Source organism: Xyrauchen texanus, chromosome 4 (assembly GCF_025860055.1).
Source record: "Xyrauchen texanus isolate HMW12.3.18 chromosome 4, RBS_HiC_50CHRs, whole genome shotgun sequence".
NCBI lineage: Eukaryota > Metazoa > Chordata > Actinopteri > Cypriniformes > Catostomidae > Xyrauchen > Xyrauchen texanus.
In genome coordinates, this window is record NC_068279.1 from 40683576 (window position 1) to 40701442 (window position 17867).

The 17867-nt window shown below is 37.0% G+C and overlaps 1 protein-coding gene across 3 annotated transcripts in view; it reads left to right on the top strand.

Annotated features, from left to right (window-relative positions):
- Window positions 1-17867, top strand: part of LOC127643320 (cytospin-B-like) — a 188685-nt gene that overhangs the window by 121463 nt on the left and 49355 nt on the right. For all 3 annotated transcript variants that reach the window (XM_052126016.1, XM_052126017.1, XM_052126018.1), the window contains 6 exons: window positions 1180-1253; window positions 1615-1790; window positions 12143-12321; window positions 15550-15650; window positions 15773-15845; window positions 17122-17254. In XM_052126016.1, the coding sequence (XP_051981976.1) occupies window positions 1180-1253; window positions 1615-1790; window positions 12143-12321; window positions 15550-15650; window positions 15773-15845; window positions 17122-17254 (736 nt within the window). The remainder of the gene's footprint in view (window positions 1-1179; window positions 1254-1614; window positions 1791-12142; window positions 12322-15549; window positions 15651-15772; window positions 15846-17121; window positions 17255-17867) is intronic.

A 17867-nucleotide genomic window follows, 5' to 3' on the forward strand; every position in this document is an offset into this window, starting at 1 on the left:
CATTACACTTGTGCAAAAGTTCAGATATGAAGCCTTTAGCTGTTTGCGAGATTATCAATAAATCTACCTCAGTAGTCCTAAATAAGATATCACTTGGGCGGCCGCCGAAATATCTTAAATGGGATAACCATGGCATTGTTCTTTCCCTGCTGTCCGCGAATAGACCTGTGTCCCACCAATTGAGACACACTACTTTAACTCACACACACACTCTCATGTCAGACCCCCTCCCCTCACTTCTTTCTGACATTTTTTCCACTTTGTTGATGAGTCTGACAGGCAGTTGAGGAGGAAAGGAGATGCATACGCGCTGGTGAGATTCTCCATCCGGATGCATTTTTATCAATACTGTAGATTAGCCAGTGTACAAGGTATGATAATTTTCAAACCTTGGTGCCCCGTGAAACCGGTATACCACTGCAACCCTATGTGACGGTGTTGACATTTTGAAGCTGTGACCGCAGAGACTTAAACATTGTTTGTTTAAAATATAAAAAAAATATAAAACATACCAGACCATGTGTCCTACTGTTGCATCCACCATGAGCAAGAAGTAGAAAAGGGGTACTCGGAGTTATAGCCGACCATGATATTGTCTGATTTATTCAGGATTATTAACAAAATCTGACTTGATGCAAAGTGAGGGCATAACTTTGATAGGCAGTTTTGTTATGGAAAATATAATTTAAAGTTTAATTTATACTGTATATTTTTATATATCTTACAGATCCCTAGCTTTAATTTGATATTTATGAATTTATTGCATTTTTAATCATTTAGTTTAGCAGTTTAGCATTGTGACATTTTGCTAAGGACAGGTTAAGTTACATGTGCTTCCAGGTGTAGAGCATGCATTAAAAAAATTATAATAATGAAAGTAATGAAATGTATACACATTTCGTTTAGATTTAACTTTTCATTATTTTATTATTTTGAATTGTTTATTTTTAACAGAGGACTTTTGTATGTTGGACATCATTTGTCCCTTATCTCAATAGTCAGTGCAATACAAGCATACATGTGAATATAACAACTTAGAAATGCTTTGCTGTTGTTTTGTTTTTTTTAGGTACTGTATGTACAGACTCAAAGCTGCAATAGCACAAATTCAGAGAAGCTATAATTGAACACAGTACTCTGGTATTCACCTTTGTTTTTTATTTTGACATTGTTTTTCAGATCAAATCAAGAGGCTGGAAGAAAACAAGGCTGAGCTGGAGAAGCAAGTTAAAGCCATGAATAAGCAAATTAAGGTGTTTATCTTACATATTTATGTATATATTCTTCTTACATATTTTTCGTAAAGAGCTGCATAACTGCAGCAAAACCAGGCATGTTTGATAGTTGATGTCAGTTTTAATAATTCCAATCAAATATCTTCCATCTTTGCAGAACAGTGTGATATGTTTGAGATCAGAGCGGTCTTTGTTAGTGCACATTTTTAGCTGCAAATACAAGTTGGATTGCAGTCTACCTTGTCAGTACTTATCAGTCAAAGTAATTAAAAATGACAGTACCGTGACAAGCCCCATGAACTCACGTGTGTGTGTGTGTGTGTGTGTGTGTGTGTGTGTGTGTGTGTGTGTGTGTGTGTGTGTGTGTGTGTGTTTTTAGGATGAGACAGAAGAGTGGCGCCGTTTCCAGGCTGACCTCCAGACAGCAGTGGTGGTCGCTAATGACATAAAGGTGGAAGCTCAACAGGAACTACGCACACTGCGCAGACATCTGCTGGAGGAGGAGGAGCACAGTGCCAGACTGGCTTCAGAGCTGGAGCAGGTCCGAGGGGCCAGGTATATGACCACTTATAAACTCAACATTCCTCCCCACCTCCCATTCAGCTGGGCTGTAAAAGCCTCTAACAACCCTCTCCTCTTTGGGATTCATTGGTTTAGTTCAGTACATCTCAAAGAGTACACAGTTATATGGCCTCAGTTGATGGTCTAACTTAAAGAGCATTGGTTAAGGCCTGCATGGCATTTAAGGAGACTGTAACAATGAACTCCCAAATTAGTAGTCATGTAAAATTATCATGATGCCTTCACTCACACTGTTGCATCTATTCACTTTATTGTGTAGCAGCTGCAAACTGTAATACAGCATCCAAAACTCACTAACACAGTACCCACTTCCTTATTTTAAAGACACCACAAGACCTGACAAATCTCCAAAAAGCTAAACTTACCTACACACATTCACCCTCTGATTTGATAAGTTTAGGATGTTAAAATATTTTAATTTACTTGACCATGCAATACACAAAACAAAATGTTTATGGATGTTAGTGTCATGCTGCAATATCTTTACATTTGTAAAATAATGTTCAATTTATGAACTGGGCTGGCATTAGTGTTTTGTGTTGTTCACATATCTGTTTTGTGTGCTAGCTTGTTGAATCTAAGAAATTATGTTTCCTGTTGAGCCTCACTGATTTTGTCTGCAGAGCATTTGCAAAAGCAATTTCTACCCATGTGTTGTAGGAATTTTCATCTATATATATATACAGAGAGAGAGAGAGAGAGAGTGATATAGATATAGTTCTTGACCTTGAATCTGATTAGACGAGAGACGTTTCATGAGTACTGATGGTCTGACACCATCAGTACTCGGATGCTTCGCTGTGTGTGTATCACTCCGCTTGAGTTCGTGCCATTCTAAACTAAAGTGTAAGAGCAGTGCAGATGTGTTAAGCGCTATATCTGTCTCTTTACATTTAATATTGTGACATTATATATTTTAGCCAGCAGGTGGTGGCAAAAGACTATTTTTTTTTTTTTTAAACATTTGTTTATTGATTTTTTTCAGTGACATAACAAAATCAAGAGGTAAAAATTCGGGAGTCAAAGCAGTGTCAAGTACAACTAACAAGAAAGGAAAAAAAATAAATAAATAAATAAATAAATAAATAAAAAAAATTAACAAAAACACAAAAAACAAAAAGGTCACCCACTGCTAAATAAAAGCCCAATATGTTCACTTACAAAGAGATAAATAAATTTTTTTTAAAAAAACATCCCAGCATGCTACAAATTCACACAAGAAAGAACTCACAATTAGAAGACAATCAGGGTGGCTACTCTGGAATAGCCGTAAAAATCAATCCCTCAACATGTGCAAAGAATGGACCCCAAGTTTTATTAAACTTTGCAAGAGAACCATGTATCGAGCACCTAACTTTCTCCAACTTCACGAACTGAAGGATGTCCCTGATCCAAGACGAGTGAGAAGGCGGCGCAGGAGACTTCCACCTCAATAAAATCAAACGTCTAGCCAATAAGGAGATAAAGGCTACAAAGTCAGCTTTATATTTAGGAAGCTGCAAAGTAGGAGGTAAAACCCCAAACAAAGCGGTACATGCTGTTGGATCAAAATGAACCCCCGTACAAACAGAAATAGAATTAAATATCTGCGTCCAAAAATTACGTAGTGAAGGGCAAGACCAAAACATATGGGCATGGGTAGCTGGAGCCTGACGACATCTAATGCACATGGGATCGACATCATTATAGATTTTGGAAAGCCTAACTCGAGTGAGATGGGTACGATGTAGAATTTTGCACTGGGTCAGACCATGTCTAGCACAAATTGAAGAGGAGTGAACCTGACGCAAAATGGCATCCCACAGCTCCTCCGAGATCCCCTCCCCTAGATCCTCCTCCCATTGGATTTTAATTTTATGCTGCGGGGTAAGCTGCAAAGAATAGATAAGACTGTATAAACATGAAATAGCACCCTTAATGGTAGGCAATGGGGTTAAAAAGGAGTCAATTAGAGAGGCCTCTGGGAGATTTGGGAAGTTAGGGCTAAGATTGCGAATGAAACTTCGAACTTGAAGATATCTAAAAAAACTGCTGCCTAGGCAAATGGAATTTCTCAGAGAGTTGCTGGAAGGATGCAAATGTACCAGCAATATACAAGTCCCTAAATGCCTTGATGCCGTAGTCAGACCACAAAGAAAAAGCCCCATCAATTAAGGAAGGGTGAAAAACAGGGTTAGCTGATAAAGGTGCTAGGAAAGAGAAGGTCTGTAGACCAAAATAGCGTCGAAATTGCTTCCAAATTTTAAAAGTGGATTTAACTAAGATATTATTGCAAAAAAGGGAGGGAGAAAAGCTAAGAGGAGCGTGAATGAGAGCAGTCAACGAAGCAGGTTTAACAGAAAACTCAGCCATGTAGGAGAAACTGGTGCCCCCTCCAGAGAAATCCAAAGCTGAATTACTCTAAGGATGGAAGCCCAGTAATAAAACCTCAAGTTAGGAAGGGCCAAGCCCCCAAGGGTCTTAGGTCTCTGCAACAGCTCCCTTCGTTAACGAGGGACCTTCCTGTTCCAGATAAACTCAGTGATTGATTTGTCTAATTTGTGAAAAAAAGACTGAGGGAGAAAGATGGGTATACACTGGAAGAGATAAGACAATTTGGGAAGGATATTCATCTTAACCGTATTGACCGTGGCCACAAGGGAAAGAGGCAACAGTGACCACCGTTGAAAGTCCATCCGTATCTGATCTAACAAGGGGGCAAAATTATAATCAAACAAATCTTCAAATCGGTCACAAATCCGGATACCAATGTATTTAAAGCCAAATGGAACAATTTTGAATGGGAAACCCTGAGCAGCATTATGGGCACCTTGATTTAAAGGCAAAAGATTATTTTTGTGTGTAATATGAGCAGTTGGTGACATGAAGTGAGTCTTCAGTTGAGTGTTTATAGTCATATTTATATTGTATATATTGTATTGTACTACTACACTACTAAAGCTAGAAATAGCTTTAAACGGCTTTAAGCTAACAACTTCAGCATTAAGGCTTATCAGATCCCATCAGCTGTGAGACACAACAGACTGATTAATTACACAAATTTAAGGTGCTTACATCTTACCAGACTTTCCAAATTGGAGAGGACAATGACATACTGTTTAAAATGGTGAATGACTCTTGCGCACTGGCTACTGCGAATTCGGGAGGAATACCCCTGCTTGGATGGCTATTTTTCCATTGAGAAAATAGGATGAATTTCACCAAAATCACATTATCTTCAGAAAGCTGACTAACAGACTACAGCATCTTCAAAAGGTGATCGCCCACGCTCCATCTCTCTCTCTCTCTCTCTCTCTCTCTCTTCTCTCTCTCTCACACTCACACACATTCATTATTGTTTCTCCAATAACCTGTTAGAAGCCATGATACTAGTAGTTCTAAAGTGATGTTTTTGAGAGGCTTGGACACATAATTTGTTTTTAACCAGCAACGGCAGATTCTGATCCATCGCGTAAGAAAGTAATTCCATGCACATTTTTATGACCGCACTCAGTTTTTCAAAAAACATTTTTGTTTACTTGTTCATTGAACTGTTATATAAAAGTAATATCACACATGCAGTCATGCTATATGGCCCTTAATCAGCACTGCTGTTTGTTTTTCTTTATTATAATCACATTTTAACTTTTTAAATGTAAAAATTATACTTTAGCATTTAATATTTTGTCTTGAAATTGTTTATATAATAATTAAATGAGCTGTCAATGTTTGAAATAATGTAGTACATAACATTAAGTTTACATTTGTATATCAAGCGCTATAATGGTACTGTCATTTTAAGAGTTTAATGCGCATCTCACAGACTATCACAGGGTTTTCCGGTTCATTTATTAACGAGAGAGAAGTCTCCGTTTTTTTTGCACATCTGTGCTATTTGTGATCAAAATCACTTTTTAAATTTTTATCTGTCTGTAAAGAAAAGGAAGGATGTTAAAAGACACATTATTCAACAATATTGGAGTGCGGGATTTCATCTTTGATAGATACACATTTCACAAAAGAAATGGTCCATTTTAATCTCAAGCACTTTTCAACAAAACAAAGTGATTTTCCAGGTATTCCCGTAATAATATTTTTAAGAGCTAAATTCAAGCACTTCAAGGACTTTGTGTGAGCCCTTTAAACAGTGTAGAAAAAGCACAGGATGGGTAAAATCAAGCAATAGTGAGATTATGATGTTTGACGGGTCATTTATTTTATGATCACGTGAACAGAAAACAATGTTTCAAATTTCTAAATATCGAGTTTTGCCTTTTTATTTATTTTTTGGTTCACGATATGCCAAAATTCAATATAACGGCACATTCCTAATATTTACGTGTGTGTATATATATATATATATATATATATATATATATATATTATAATAAGTATTATTAGAAGAAATGGTGATGTTTCACTCCACTGTCCCAACTTTTTAGGAGCGTGTTGCAATCTTCTGATTTGAAATTACTGCACATTTTCACTAAAATAATAAATTCACAAGGTAAACATCGAATAATGCTTAGTTGTAATGCTTTCAGTATAGCAAAGGGTGAACATAATTTACAAATCAGTACTTTTTGTTTTTATTAGCATTTTTCATACTGTCCCAACTTTTTCAGAATTGGGGTTGTAGTAATTAGTAGTATTTCAGTTGTTGGAGTTTTACAAACTCTTCCCCTCCTTTGAAACGGACAGCCAGTGTGCGTTGGCCTTCCCCCTCCATCAGATCCTTCCTGAGATCGCTCTCTTAAGGACTGTCCTCTGACCTAGGTGAGTGTACTGCTAGCACCAGACCAGCGTTCATACAGAATGCTAGTATGAATGCATATGGATGGTCAGAGCGGTTTAATCATTGAGGATGATGAAGAGCTTGAGACTTGCCTGTTTTTCCTGCCGTAGCCACCCACCCTGCTTTGAACAGCACTGCTCTCTGATTGGCTGTGCTCATTTTATTCAAAGGGGACTTGGTCTGCTTTGCTTGCTATTTTCTCTTTATATTCTTACTCTGTTAATGCTGACCTTAAAACTTTGTATGTGGCGTCACCTGCTGTTTGTTTTGATTTCTGCACACACTGTGAAACAAAAATCTAAAAGAAATCAAAAGTGAGAGAACTTCACGTGTTCCTTCCTTCAATCATTAAGCCTGCTTAAAGGAGGCTAAAAGAAAATGTTATCATCGTTTAATCACTCTCATGTTGTTCCAAACCCATATTACTTTATTTCGTGGAACACAAAGGGAGATGTTTGGTAGAATGTCAGCCTTAGTCACCTTTCACTTTCATTGTATGGAGAACAAAATGCAGTAAAAGTGAATGTTGACAGAGACTAGAATTAATTTTGTGTTCCACTGAAGAAAGCAAGACTACAGGGTTGGAACAATATGAGGGTAAATTAATGATGACGTTTCTTTTCTCTTTTTTTGGGCTGAAATATCCCTTCAAGTGAGCAGACAAAACTATCTGCTAATGAAAAAGATCAGATGTTTCATTGAGTTCCAGAGGGATGCATGAGGGATGATGATGACGAATGAGCATTTGCTGGTGATGCACTCATCTCAATAAATCATTATGTAGCTTGTGTTAGTAAGTGCTTTATTTTTAATGTATGTTAATTTGCATACCTTTGCTTTCTTTCTGTTGCAGAATCGCCACTGGATCCACATTTGAGACCTCTAAGACTGCAGTGGAGGGACGATAAATATTACAAATCACATCCAATGACTGGTTTACTGTATTATAATACATACAAATGCATATGTCAGTATTATTCACGAAGAGATTCAGAAATTTCTAATGGGGAAAAAAAACAAAGCAGGAATACTTAAAGTTTCCACAGCTGCTCTGAGGTGATTGTTGTGTTAGTTCTAATAGTAAAAGGGACACGTATTGCCAAGTCGCCACAATTTTAGATTTGAGTCTGAATCCAAACAAAAAGATTTGAACAAAACATATAAGGGTGTATCTGTAACATTAATTTATTATGCCTTCAACTGAGCACTGTTTTTTGTCTTTCTAAAGTGAAAAATAGCTTTTTAAAATGCTGCCTTAGGGATAAAGCCAACTTTTTATGGACACTATCAGCACTTTTTGATTTTGTCTTAATGGTTTGTATTTTGACAACAGCCAAAGAGCTGATTCTGCCTAAAATTATCATAACTTGAGTCAGATTGTGGCAAATGTAACAATTTAACAGGGTTAAATGTTTAATCGCCTCTGTTTTCAGTTATTTTCTTCATATTTTCTGTATATGTCTGTAAATATTTTAGTTATATGAAAACCATGGATATTTTCGTGTGCCAACAACTGATCTTTGAGAAATGTTGGTTACTTAGTGTTGCATAATTAAAAGTCCAACACTATATGGCAGACAAACAATTTATATCAACATATCAATCTGGTTATAGATTTTAGATATTTATAGTTAAAATCCAATTGGTTTATAGCCTGCTGATTTTGAGATTTTTTTCATTTGATTTAAAATTTTAAAAAAAGCACTAACCAATAAAGATTTCTTTTGTAAATTGGATTTGCTGAAAGGTTAATGTGGTTGTTGTCTCGTCCCTGTGTTGTTCCTGTTACATCGCTAAAAGTAGTGGGATGAAATCAGTTAGAGCTTTAGAAGAATGTGCTTTACCTCACGTTAAATGTAAACAACTAAACTAAGCACCTCTGTTTATATTCCCCATGTGTGAAGCTCTCCACTTCACTCTCCTGTTTGCATTGTTTAAATGATCCATTTCCATTTTAAATGTTTGTCTCATGTACAATGATGGCTATGAATATTCACATGAAATTAGAAATAGTAAGGAGACATTTCTTACAAGTATGAAGCCTTTAAAATGGTCTAAGAGCCTTTGAGATTCTTGAATCATATTCTCAACTGCTGTTCTGTCAAATCTCAGGTTGAGCGTCTTACAGGAGCATGCATTTATCTGAATGCAGTTAATCAGAAATGATACTGCATGATGGTAATAACACTTCAGAATATGACTGTGCCAAAAATATAATTACAAGTTTTAAAGGCATAGTTCACCCAAAAAGGAAAATTCTGTCCCCATAACTGTGGGGCAGTGGTGGCTCAGTGGTTTAGGCTCAGGGTTACTGACCAGAAGGTCGGGGGTTCAAGCCCCAGCACCACCAAGATGCCACTGTTGGGCCTTTGAACAAGGCACTTAACTCCAGGTTGCTCCTGGGGATTGTCCCTGTAATAAGTGCACTGTAAGTCGCTTTGGATAAAAGTGTCTGCCAAATGCATAAATGTAAATGTAACTTTTGTTCATCCAGAGAACAATATAAAAATATAGCAGAATATCCAAGCTTCTCACATGCATACAATAAGAGTTGATGAGGATCAGGGGCTGTCAAAAAATAAAGCATAATAAAAATATGTCTTGAGCAATATAAATCTTCTGAAATAGCTTTTTGTAAAGGAAAGACTGAAATTTAAGTATGTATATATATATATATACAGTGCATCCGGAAGCTATTCACAGCGCTTCACTTTTTCCACAGTTTGTTATGTTACAGCCTTATTCCAAAATGGATTAAATTCAGTATTTTCCTCAAAATTCTACAAACAATACCCCATAATGACAACATGAAAGAAGTTTGTTTGAAATCTTTGCAAATTTATTAAAACATTTTTTTTTTTTTAAATCACATGTACATAAGTATTCTCAGCCTTTGCTCAATACTTTGTTGAAGCACCTTTGGCACCAATTACAGCCTCAAGTCTTTTTGTGTATGATGCTACAAGCTTGGCACACCTATTTTTGGGCAGTTTCTCCCATTCTTCTTTGCAGGACCTCTCAAGCTCCATCAGGTTGAATGGAGAGCTTCGGTGCACAGCCATTTTCAGATCACTCTAGAGATGTTCAATCAGGTTCAAGTCTGGGCTCTGGCTGGGCCACTCAAGGACATTCACAGAGTTGTCCCGTAGCCACTCCTTTGTTATCTTGGCTGTGTGCTTAGGGTCGTTGTCCTGTTAGAAGATGAACCTTCGTTCCAGTCTGAGGTCCAGAATGCTCTGCAGCAGGTTTTCATCAAGGATGTCTCTGTACATTGCTGCATTTATCTTTTACTCAATCCTGACTAGTCTCCCAGTTCCTGCCGCTGAAAAACATCCCCACAGCATGATGCTGCCACCACCATGCTTCACTGTAGGGATGGTATTGGCCAGGTGATGAGCGGTGCCTGGTTTCCTCTAGACATGATTCTTGCCATTCAGGCCAAAGAGTTCAATCGTTTGTTTCTCATGGTCTGAGAGTCCTTCAGGTGCCTTTTGGCAAACTCCTGGCTGGCTGTCATGTGCCTTTTACTGAGGAGTGGTTTCCATCTGGCCGCTCTACCATACAGGCCTGATTGGTGGAGTGCTGCAGAGATGGTTGTTCTTCTAGAAGGTTCTCCTCTCTCCTCAGAGAAACACTGGAGCTCTGTCAGAGTGACCATCGGGTTCTTGGTCACCTCACTGACTAATGCCCTTCTCCCCCGATCACTAAGTTTGGCTGGGCGGCCCACTCTAGGAAGAGTCCTGGTGGTTCCAAACTTCTTCCATTTACAGGTGATGGAGGCCAATGTGCTCATTGGGACCTTCAATGCTGCAGAAATGTTTCTGTGCCCTTCCCCAGATCTGTGCCTCGATACAATCCTGTCTCGGAGGTCTACAGAAAATTCCTTGGTCTTCATGGCTTGGTTTGTGCTCTGACATGCACTGTTAACTGTGGGACCTTATATAGACAGGTGTGTGCCTTTCCAAATCATGTCCAATCAACTGAATTTAAAACAGGTGGACTCCAATCAAGTTGTAGAAAAGATGATCAGTGGATACACGATGCACCTGAGCTCAATTTTGAGTGTCATGGCAAAGGCTGTGAATAATTATGGACATGTGATTTTTTTTTTTTTTTTTAATAAATTTGCAAAGATTTCAAACAAACTTCTTTCATTTCATTATGGGGTATTGTTTGCAGAATTTTGGAATAAGGCTGTAACATAACAAAATGTGGAAAAAGTGAAGCGCTGTGAATACTTTCCGGATGCATTGTATATATATATTTTAACTTGTGGGTGAACTACTCTTTTAAATTATGCAGTTAATTTCACAAAATATGTTGAATGTGCAAATCTAATGTACTATTTACTCTTAACTATGTTTTCATGTCACTGCAATGACGTGTGTACTAATAAAAGTTACACTGTGGTTAATCTGTGTACCATATTGGGTTATAAATGCTCATGTTTAAAATAGTTTATCATCCATGTATGTTGTTCTTCAGGTCAATAAATTAGATCATACCAGCATGCCATGTCTGTGTGTAGGTTTTTACGGTTATTTCAACCGTACTGTTGTACAGTTATTTTCTTATTTTCCAATGTTTCTACACATCAGTTTTCTGTAAATAGACATACTGTATGATACCAGCAGTTTGGGACTATAATGAAATACAGGAATATCACCAGTGACATCATAAGACATAGAATAGAAATTCTTGAACAGAGTTGTTATAATACTAACGACTGTATCCTACATAGAGTTTAGGTACTGTAATAAAGAGTGCTGGCTTACAAGTGCTTTTTGGCATGCATACTTATTGTAGACTAAACAATTTTTTATCATTTTTGTTATTCAGCCTCTGGTAATAATTTTCACCATAGTCAAATGCACACACATAAAGCCTCACACAGCAGTGTGGTCAGGTAGTCCTGATATACATATGATGTCTTGCAACACACACAGGAGCACTGAGCATCTGACTGAAATTAAAGAAATGACTTCTGAGTATTGATTAAACACATAAGAAACTGGATTTATGTAGGCACCTTTGTTTTTTATATTGATTGTGAATACTGTACACTAAAACTTACATGTATGTTAGTCCATTAATCTTGAACTTATTTTTGAGAACATTATGTTTTGTTTTTTTAAAGCAATGAATTGTACAAATTACATATTGCAAAAAAAGAAGAAAGAAAGCCAATTTTAGGACCTATGCAATATTTTGTATAATGAATGTGTTATTATATTGTGACTAGTATTAAGCATGTCATTGCATCTCATTACTGTTAGAATCTAAAGAAAATCACAATTAAGAATAATTCTAATTACAAATAAAGCTAATAGAGTAATTAGAAATTGTAGTGAAAATGTGCATAATTCTCATGAAAACAATGTAAAAATTCCAAACATCTCAATGGTCCTAAAACAGGCTTTATTTTTTTATCCAAAATATAATTGCTTTTGGTTTTTGAGCTATAAGGCTACACCCACTTAGTATCTCAATGTCCAACGTACAACATTCCTCAGTGGCTTTTCACTATATTTCTGTGTCCTGTGATTGATAGGTTATGGAGGGAGGATGTTAGTCTATCTGACTCTGATGGCAGTCCACATTGGAGCCATATGTCCATGTCCCAGAATGCACCTTGCAGTTTTCTGACCAATGGTAGTGGAGGCAGCACCCCTTCAGAGCCAGAAGCAACAGTCAAATCTCTCATCAAGTCTTTTGATACAACTGTACCGAGTGAGGACATGACCTCTCTTGTCTGCTTCTCTTTTTTCCATCTCTTATTTTTTTTCTCATTCTTACCACTCCTTTCTTTCTTTCCTCCCTTTCCCTAAAAATATTTTTTATTTATTAATTCATTCAAGTCAACAAAAGTTGTTCCTTAATCTGAGCTAATATTGTAATGCTTTCCAAACATTTCAGGACTGTCTGTAACATTGGACCAGGAAAGTCTGGCTCTCATTCCAGCAGTCAGGTCTCTACAATCAGTTGTGCCTGTCCTTGTGTTGGACAGATACTTCTGTGAGATATGGGGTGTTGAGCCAGAAGGACATATGCTCATTAATTATAAAGCATGTCTGTCATTTCAGACTGGAGAGCTTGTTTATTGTTCTCAGAATAATAAGACTAAGAGCCCCATTACTAATGACCTTTGAACAGCTTGTGATTTTACTAACTCTACTCTCATGACACTATTCTTATTCCAGCTTCATCAAAACATAAGTGTTCTTTCTTTACCTAAATGGCTTGTTTCATTAATCAATTGTTCCATTATTTTTTCAAATGAAAGAGTTCATTGTAATATGATAACACTTAACTTTCAGTTACATGTAAGTCATATCCTCCCAGTCCCAAAGACCATGCTACATCCAAATTCACATTCTTTCAGAGTATGTACTGCATTTGATAAAGAAATTACTTATTGGGAGTTATTAGTATGTTTGTAACGGGGTTCATTTGTGCAGTTAATGGGAAAGGTGGCTTCATCTTAAAAAGGTCAGTCTTTAATAATAACTCAAAATAGCTTTGCAGCATTTAACACACAGACAGCTTGGTGCGACTCTCTCTCTCCCAGTCTCTGCCGTGGTTCCTCATGATATAGCTCTCCCCATTGCTCACTGCAATCAGAAACAGGTGTTTCAGCATATTGTGCTCAGGTGTGTGTACCCTTACCGCTTTCTCTCTCTTCGAACGAATGCTCCACCACCCCCCCACTTCCACAATGTTCTATAGGCATGCAGGAGAGTAGAATGAATACATTCCCGTACATACTTCATTCAGGAGTGTGGGCATTGTCCCGTGATCCAAATATATGACAGTAACGAAACATTTTGAAAATAATTGGTGGTCCAAAAATACTACATTCAGGGGAGTATCATCCATTTTAATGGCATATACTGTACATGACAGTGGATAGACCTAAATTAAATATTTTTTCACTCTCCAAGCACAAGTCTGTTGAAACCAATGAGTTCTTTGGTGAAAGTTTCACCTGTCAATCATCTGCGCTAAAATATGTATGTATATATATATATATATATGTTTATTTTTTTTTACTTTGCTGGTTATATGCAGCTTTTAAAGGAAATAAACGTCTGATCAGATTAATTATTATAATTATTTTTCACTTTTATAATAAAGTAACACACACTCATCATGCAGTAACACACTAACGGAATGACTGCTAAATGCAGTCATTAATCCAGAAACCCTCTCCTCGAAGTCCAAACACAATTACGCACATTACTAGGTGTAAATGGTGATTGCACATGTTAATACACATCTTAATACTACCAGGCAATAAACAGGGCACAAGCACAGCGGGAGTGTGTGTGAGAAAGCGAGTGAAGTCAAAAGTGATGCACTGTGTTCAAACGTTTAAAAAAAATTTAATCTGTAAATGACGGACAATTTTCAGTTAACGCAACCCCTGCATCTGGGTATTTCTCATCTGCTGTTTTACGAATACTGAGGATTCAAACATCCTACTCATCTTACATACTGCTTAGATGGGGAAGTATTCATATTCAGATACAGGGTATATGTTGAATGTGTGCTGCATAAACGTCTGAACTTTTGCAACTTACTGATGCCAGACAGATACATAATCACATAGAAAGCATTCAAATATAGATATTGATATTTCAAAATGCAAGAAGAACTAGCCATAAGAATAAAATGTGTGAAAGTCTGTAAAAGCTTGTGCTGTTCCTGACTGTGTCTAGCACCTTCCACGTTTCATATATTTATGAATGATCCCAATGTGGGAAACGAGCGCCTGAAGTTTGTGCTCATGAAGGTGCCTGATCATTTCGGTTTGACCAAAACAGTTTGTGTGGCACATTTCAGCAGAGATTGTTTTATGAAACTATCACAATGTAATGCAGACCTTGCAAATAGACTATTGTTGATGAATGAGACAGTGGCAACTATATTGGACCCAACAGCAAACCTGCAGCCTACTAACAGTATGAGCAAAGCCCTGTTACTCATTTCACATGTGAAGAGAGTGTCATACATATATAGAAGTCTTAAAGGCACAGCAGCAAAAAAAAAAAACCAGCCTTATTAATCGTAAGGGTAAGAGAGAGGGTGGAAAAGGGTCATGATATTTTTTTTATTAAACCTTAAAACTTTGACATTACCTAATATAACATTATACTGTATGTGGAAAAATAAAATGATATAAAAACCATATGAACCCCATTGGGAACCTATTGTCCCTACGACTTTTGTACACTTAACTACATATTGGGCTTGTTTATACCTGGTATTAAGATGCTTTTTGGGGGATCTATTTGAAACGGGCGACACTAAAGACAGGCGTAAACGGGGTTTGTTTTGAGATCCGTCAACCACATTCTTCAACCACATTCATACAGTAAATGGTCAAAAAAGCATGCCACCACGAGTGCTTGCATGCATATAGTGTAAACACTCTTGCTTTCCAATGCATTCGCACAGCAGTGAAGGACATCCTACATCAATCTGATTCTATTGTGTTATCCGTGCAACAAAATATATTCTTTAAACATGTCATTTGCACTACAATGATAATTTGCCATTTATCATTACCTGATGTTCTACCTTGTATTTACCATTTCAACCCTACCTTTTTGCACATATACCATTTATACACAAACAGTTTATATAGACTTTATATTGTCTTTACACTTTTTCCTATGTATGCCTTTATGTCACTTACACTGTAAAGGTTGCCTACCATTTCATTAATTGTACTCTGGACCTTCTCTATTTATATGACTTGTCATTTGTTCTGACTGGTCTCTTAACCGCTACCTCTTGACATTTTCACTTTCACCATAATATTATGAATATATTGCTATTTACACTTCTAATTGGATGCTAATTGTATTTAATTGGCTCTGTACTAAATTTGAACAACATTAAAATATCATCTAATCTAATATTGCCATTTAAAAGTGTTGAAATGCTTATTCCTAGATGGACCTAGTAGCTCAGTACAGATCCACATATCTCCCAGAAGCCCCCTGAGTGGCATACCAGTCCGTATTGCCCCTGCTGCTGCTGTCTCACCTATTCAGGTACTACAGGTCCCATGTTACACAACTGATCTATTCTAGTGCCTGGCACATGTTATCAGGACCTGTTATCTAGAGTCTATACCATAGAACCTGTTATCAGTGACATATGTGTTCTATTTTAGAGGCAGTCTGCAATCAAGCCACTGCCAAAGGCCCTGGAGAGAAGAATCGCCTTTGGAGATTTCGCCCACACTGGTACTTCATAGTGTCATTTCAAATAGAAGAGTGTCTTAACAATCAAACCTATATTTATTCTTCTAAACTCATACTGTGCAGAGGAAAGTTTTATTTGAAGCTCCTTAATTTGTTGTTGATGACTTTCTTTTTTGTAATTTACAGTATAGCTGGGGGATAATCTATAAATTAAGGTATTGCAATATTTTACTGTATAATGCTGTACCCAGCCCTATTATTTTGTGCTAGTAAATTTATAATGCTAAAGGAAATTGGGATAACATGGATTATTTGCTATACTGTACTTCAGAAGCCCGTTTGGTTTGCTTTATCATAGATGGTGCCCAGTAAACCATTCACACCATGTTTGATTTTTAATGGAAATAACAATGAGGCTGTGAGGGATGGACATACAGTCTCTTCGATGGGCTTTACTGCAATTTAAAGTGTTTTTGGATCGTTCCACAGACAAAACATTGATAATATATCTGTCCAAGAACATGCAGTTGACAAAAACTGCAGACAACACGAGTTATGAAAAATCTGATATGATCTAGGAACTTTATACAACGTTATACCATTCGTGCTATTGAAGAGATGGTAAATCTATCCCTCACAGCCTCATTGTCATTCCCATTAAAAATAAAAAATGGTGCTAGTGTGAATACGGTCTGTGTAACGTTACGGTCCGTAAGTGTTAAACTTTGGCGCATAACTTGTCCTGCACTTTTTGCTCTACCTCCAGGGTTCTCACGGACATGACAAACCTGGACATAAAAGGGAATATAAAAACTGTATGTTCCAGGACTGGAAGTCATAGAAATGTTAATGCAGATTTTTCTAGTTATACTGTGCTCTAAATATTTCATTGGCTAAATATTGCTCTTGGGTAGAGTCTGTGTAGAATAAGTCATGCCATAGTGATGTATAATTTGTGAACAAATCATTCTTTTGAATCAGTTCTTTTCAATAAATTATTCACAATCACTCTGCATGGTTAGTTCGCAAATCAGTCTGAATCAAAATAGTTTTAAAATAAAATCCCTAATCAGAAATCATAAACTATTTATTTTCTAAGTGATTGGAATTACAATTTTTCACCTGGCAGGTGATTATATATATATTGGGTCATTAACGTGCTGATCGTCTTTTGTCAGATGTTAAGGCATATAATACACCAAGGGAGATCAGTGATTCCCCAGAAAGATTGCAAATAAAGAGGCCAGATAAGAACTGAAAATAATAGGACACAATGTACTCAAGTTTCCCTGTTTGTCTGTTGTTCTTTTACTGTTAGGATCATGTGATGAACTGAAGCCCTCATCTCTTATGAGGAAGAGTCCGTCCCTGGAGTCAGTGATTAAAACTCCAGCTCATTTCAACAACCGAACTTCTTCATTTACTTACAACAGGGCCAACAGCAAACTCAAGTGAGCTTTACACACACACACACACACACACACACACACACACACACTATAAAGACAGATGCAATGAACATGTTCCTCACTAGGGGCACTAAAGCAACATTAGAGTTAACTTGCTTGACTCAGTCTTGGCAAACTATGAAAGAAAGACACACAGCTACAATCCACAGGGCCTAAACTGTATTTCTCATCCACAAACTTTGTATGTCCTGTGTGCACATGCATTCCTCAAATGTTTCTCTATATTTTTTATTTGGATAACCCCTGCTGTCCTGCTTGGAAACAATGCCTCAAGTTACACAAGGCATTCTCTTTTGTGACTCACACTTTGTACAAAATCAGACTTGACACAGACAGTAAACATGATCTTTATTATTTTCTAGCCCTGCTCCAAAAATGCATTTACATACATAATGACATTCCCTGAGGAGGATAACATCAGTCTCTGCACACAAATGTACTTAGCTGGCTAAATGAGGACATACCTTAGACTTCTGTTTCTACAATTAGAATAACCCTGACCCTAAGGCCATGTCCAAACCAATACATTTTCATTTGAAAATGCATTATGTTTGCTACATTTACTCCTCTTGTCCACACTGGAACAGCATTTTCC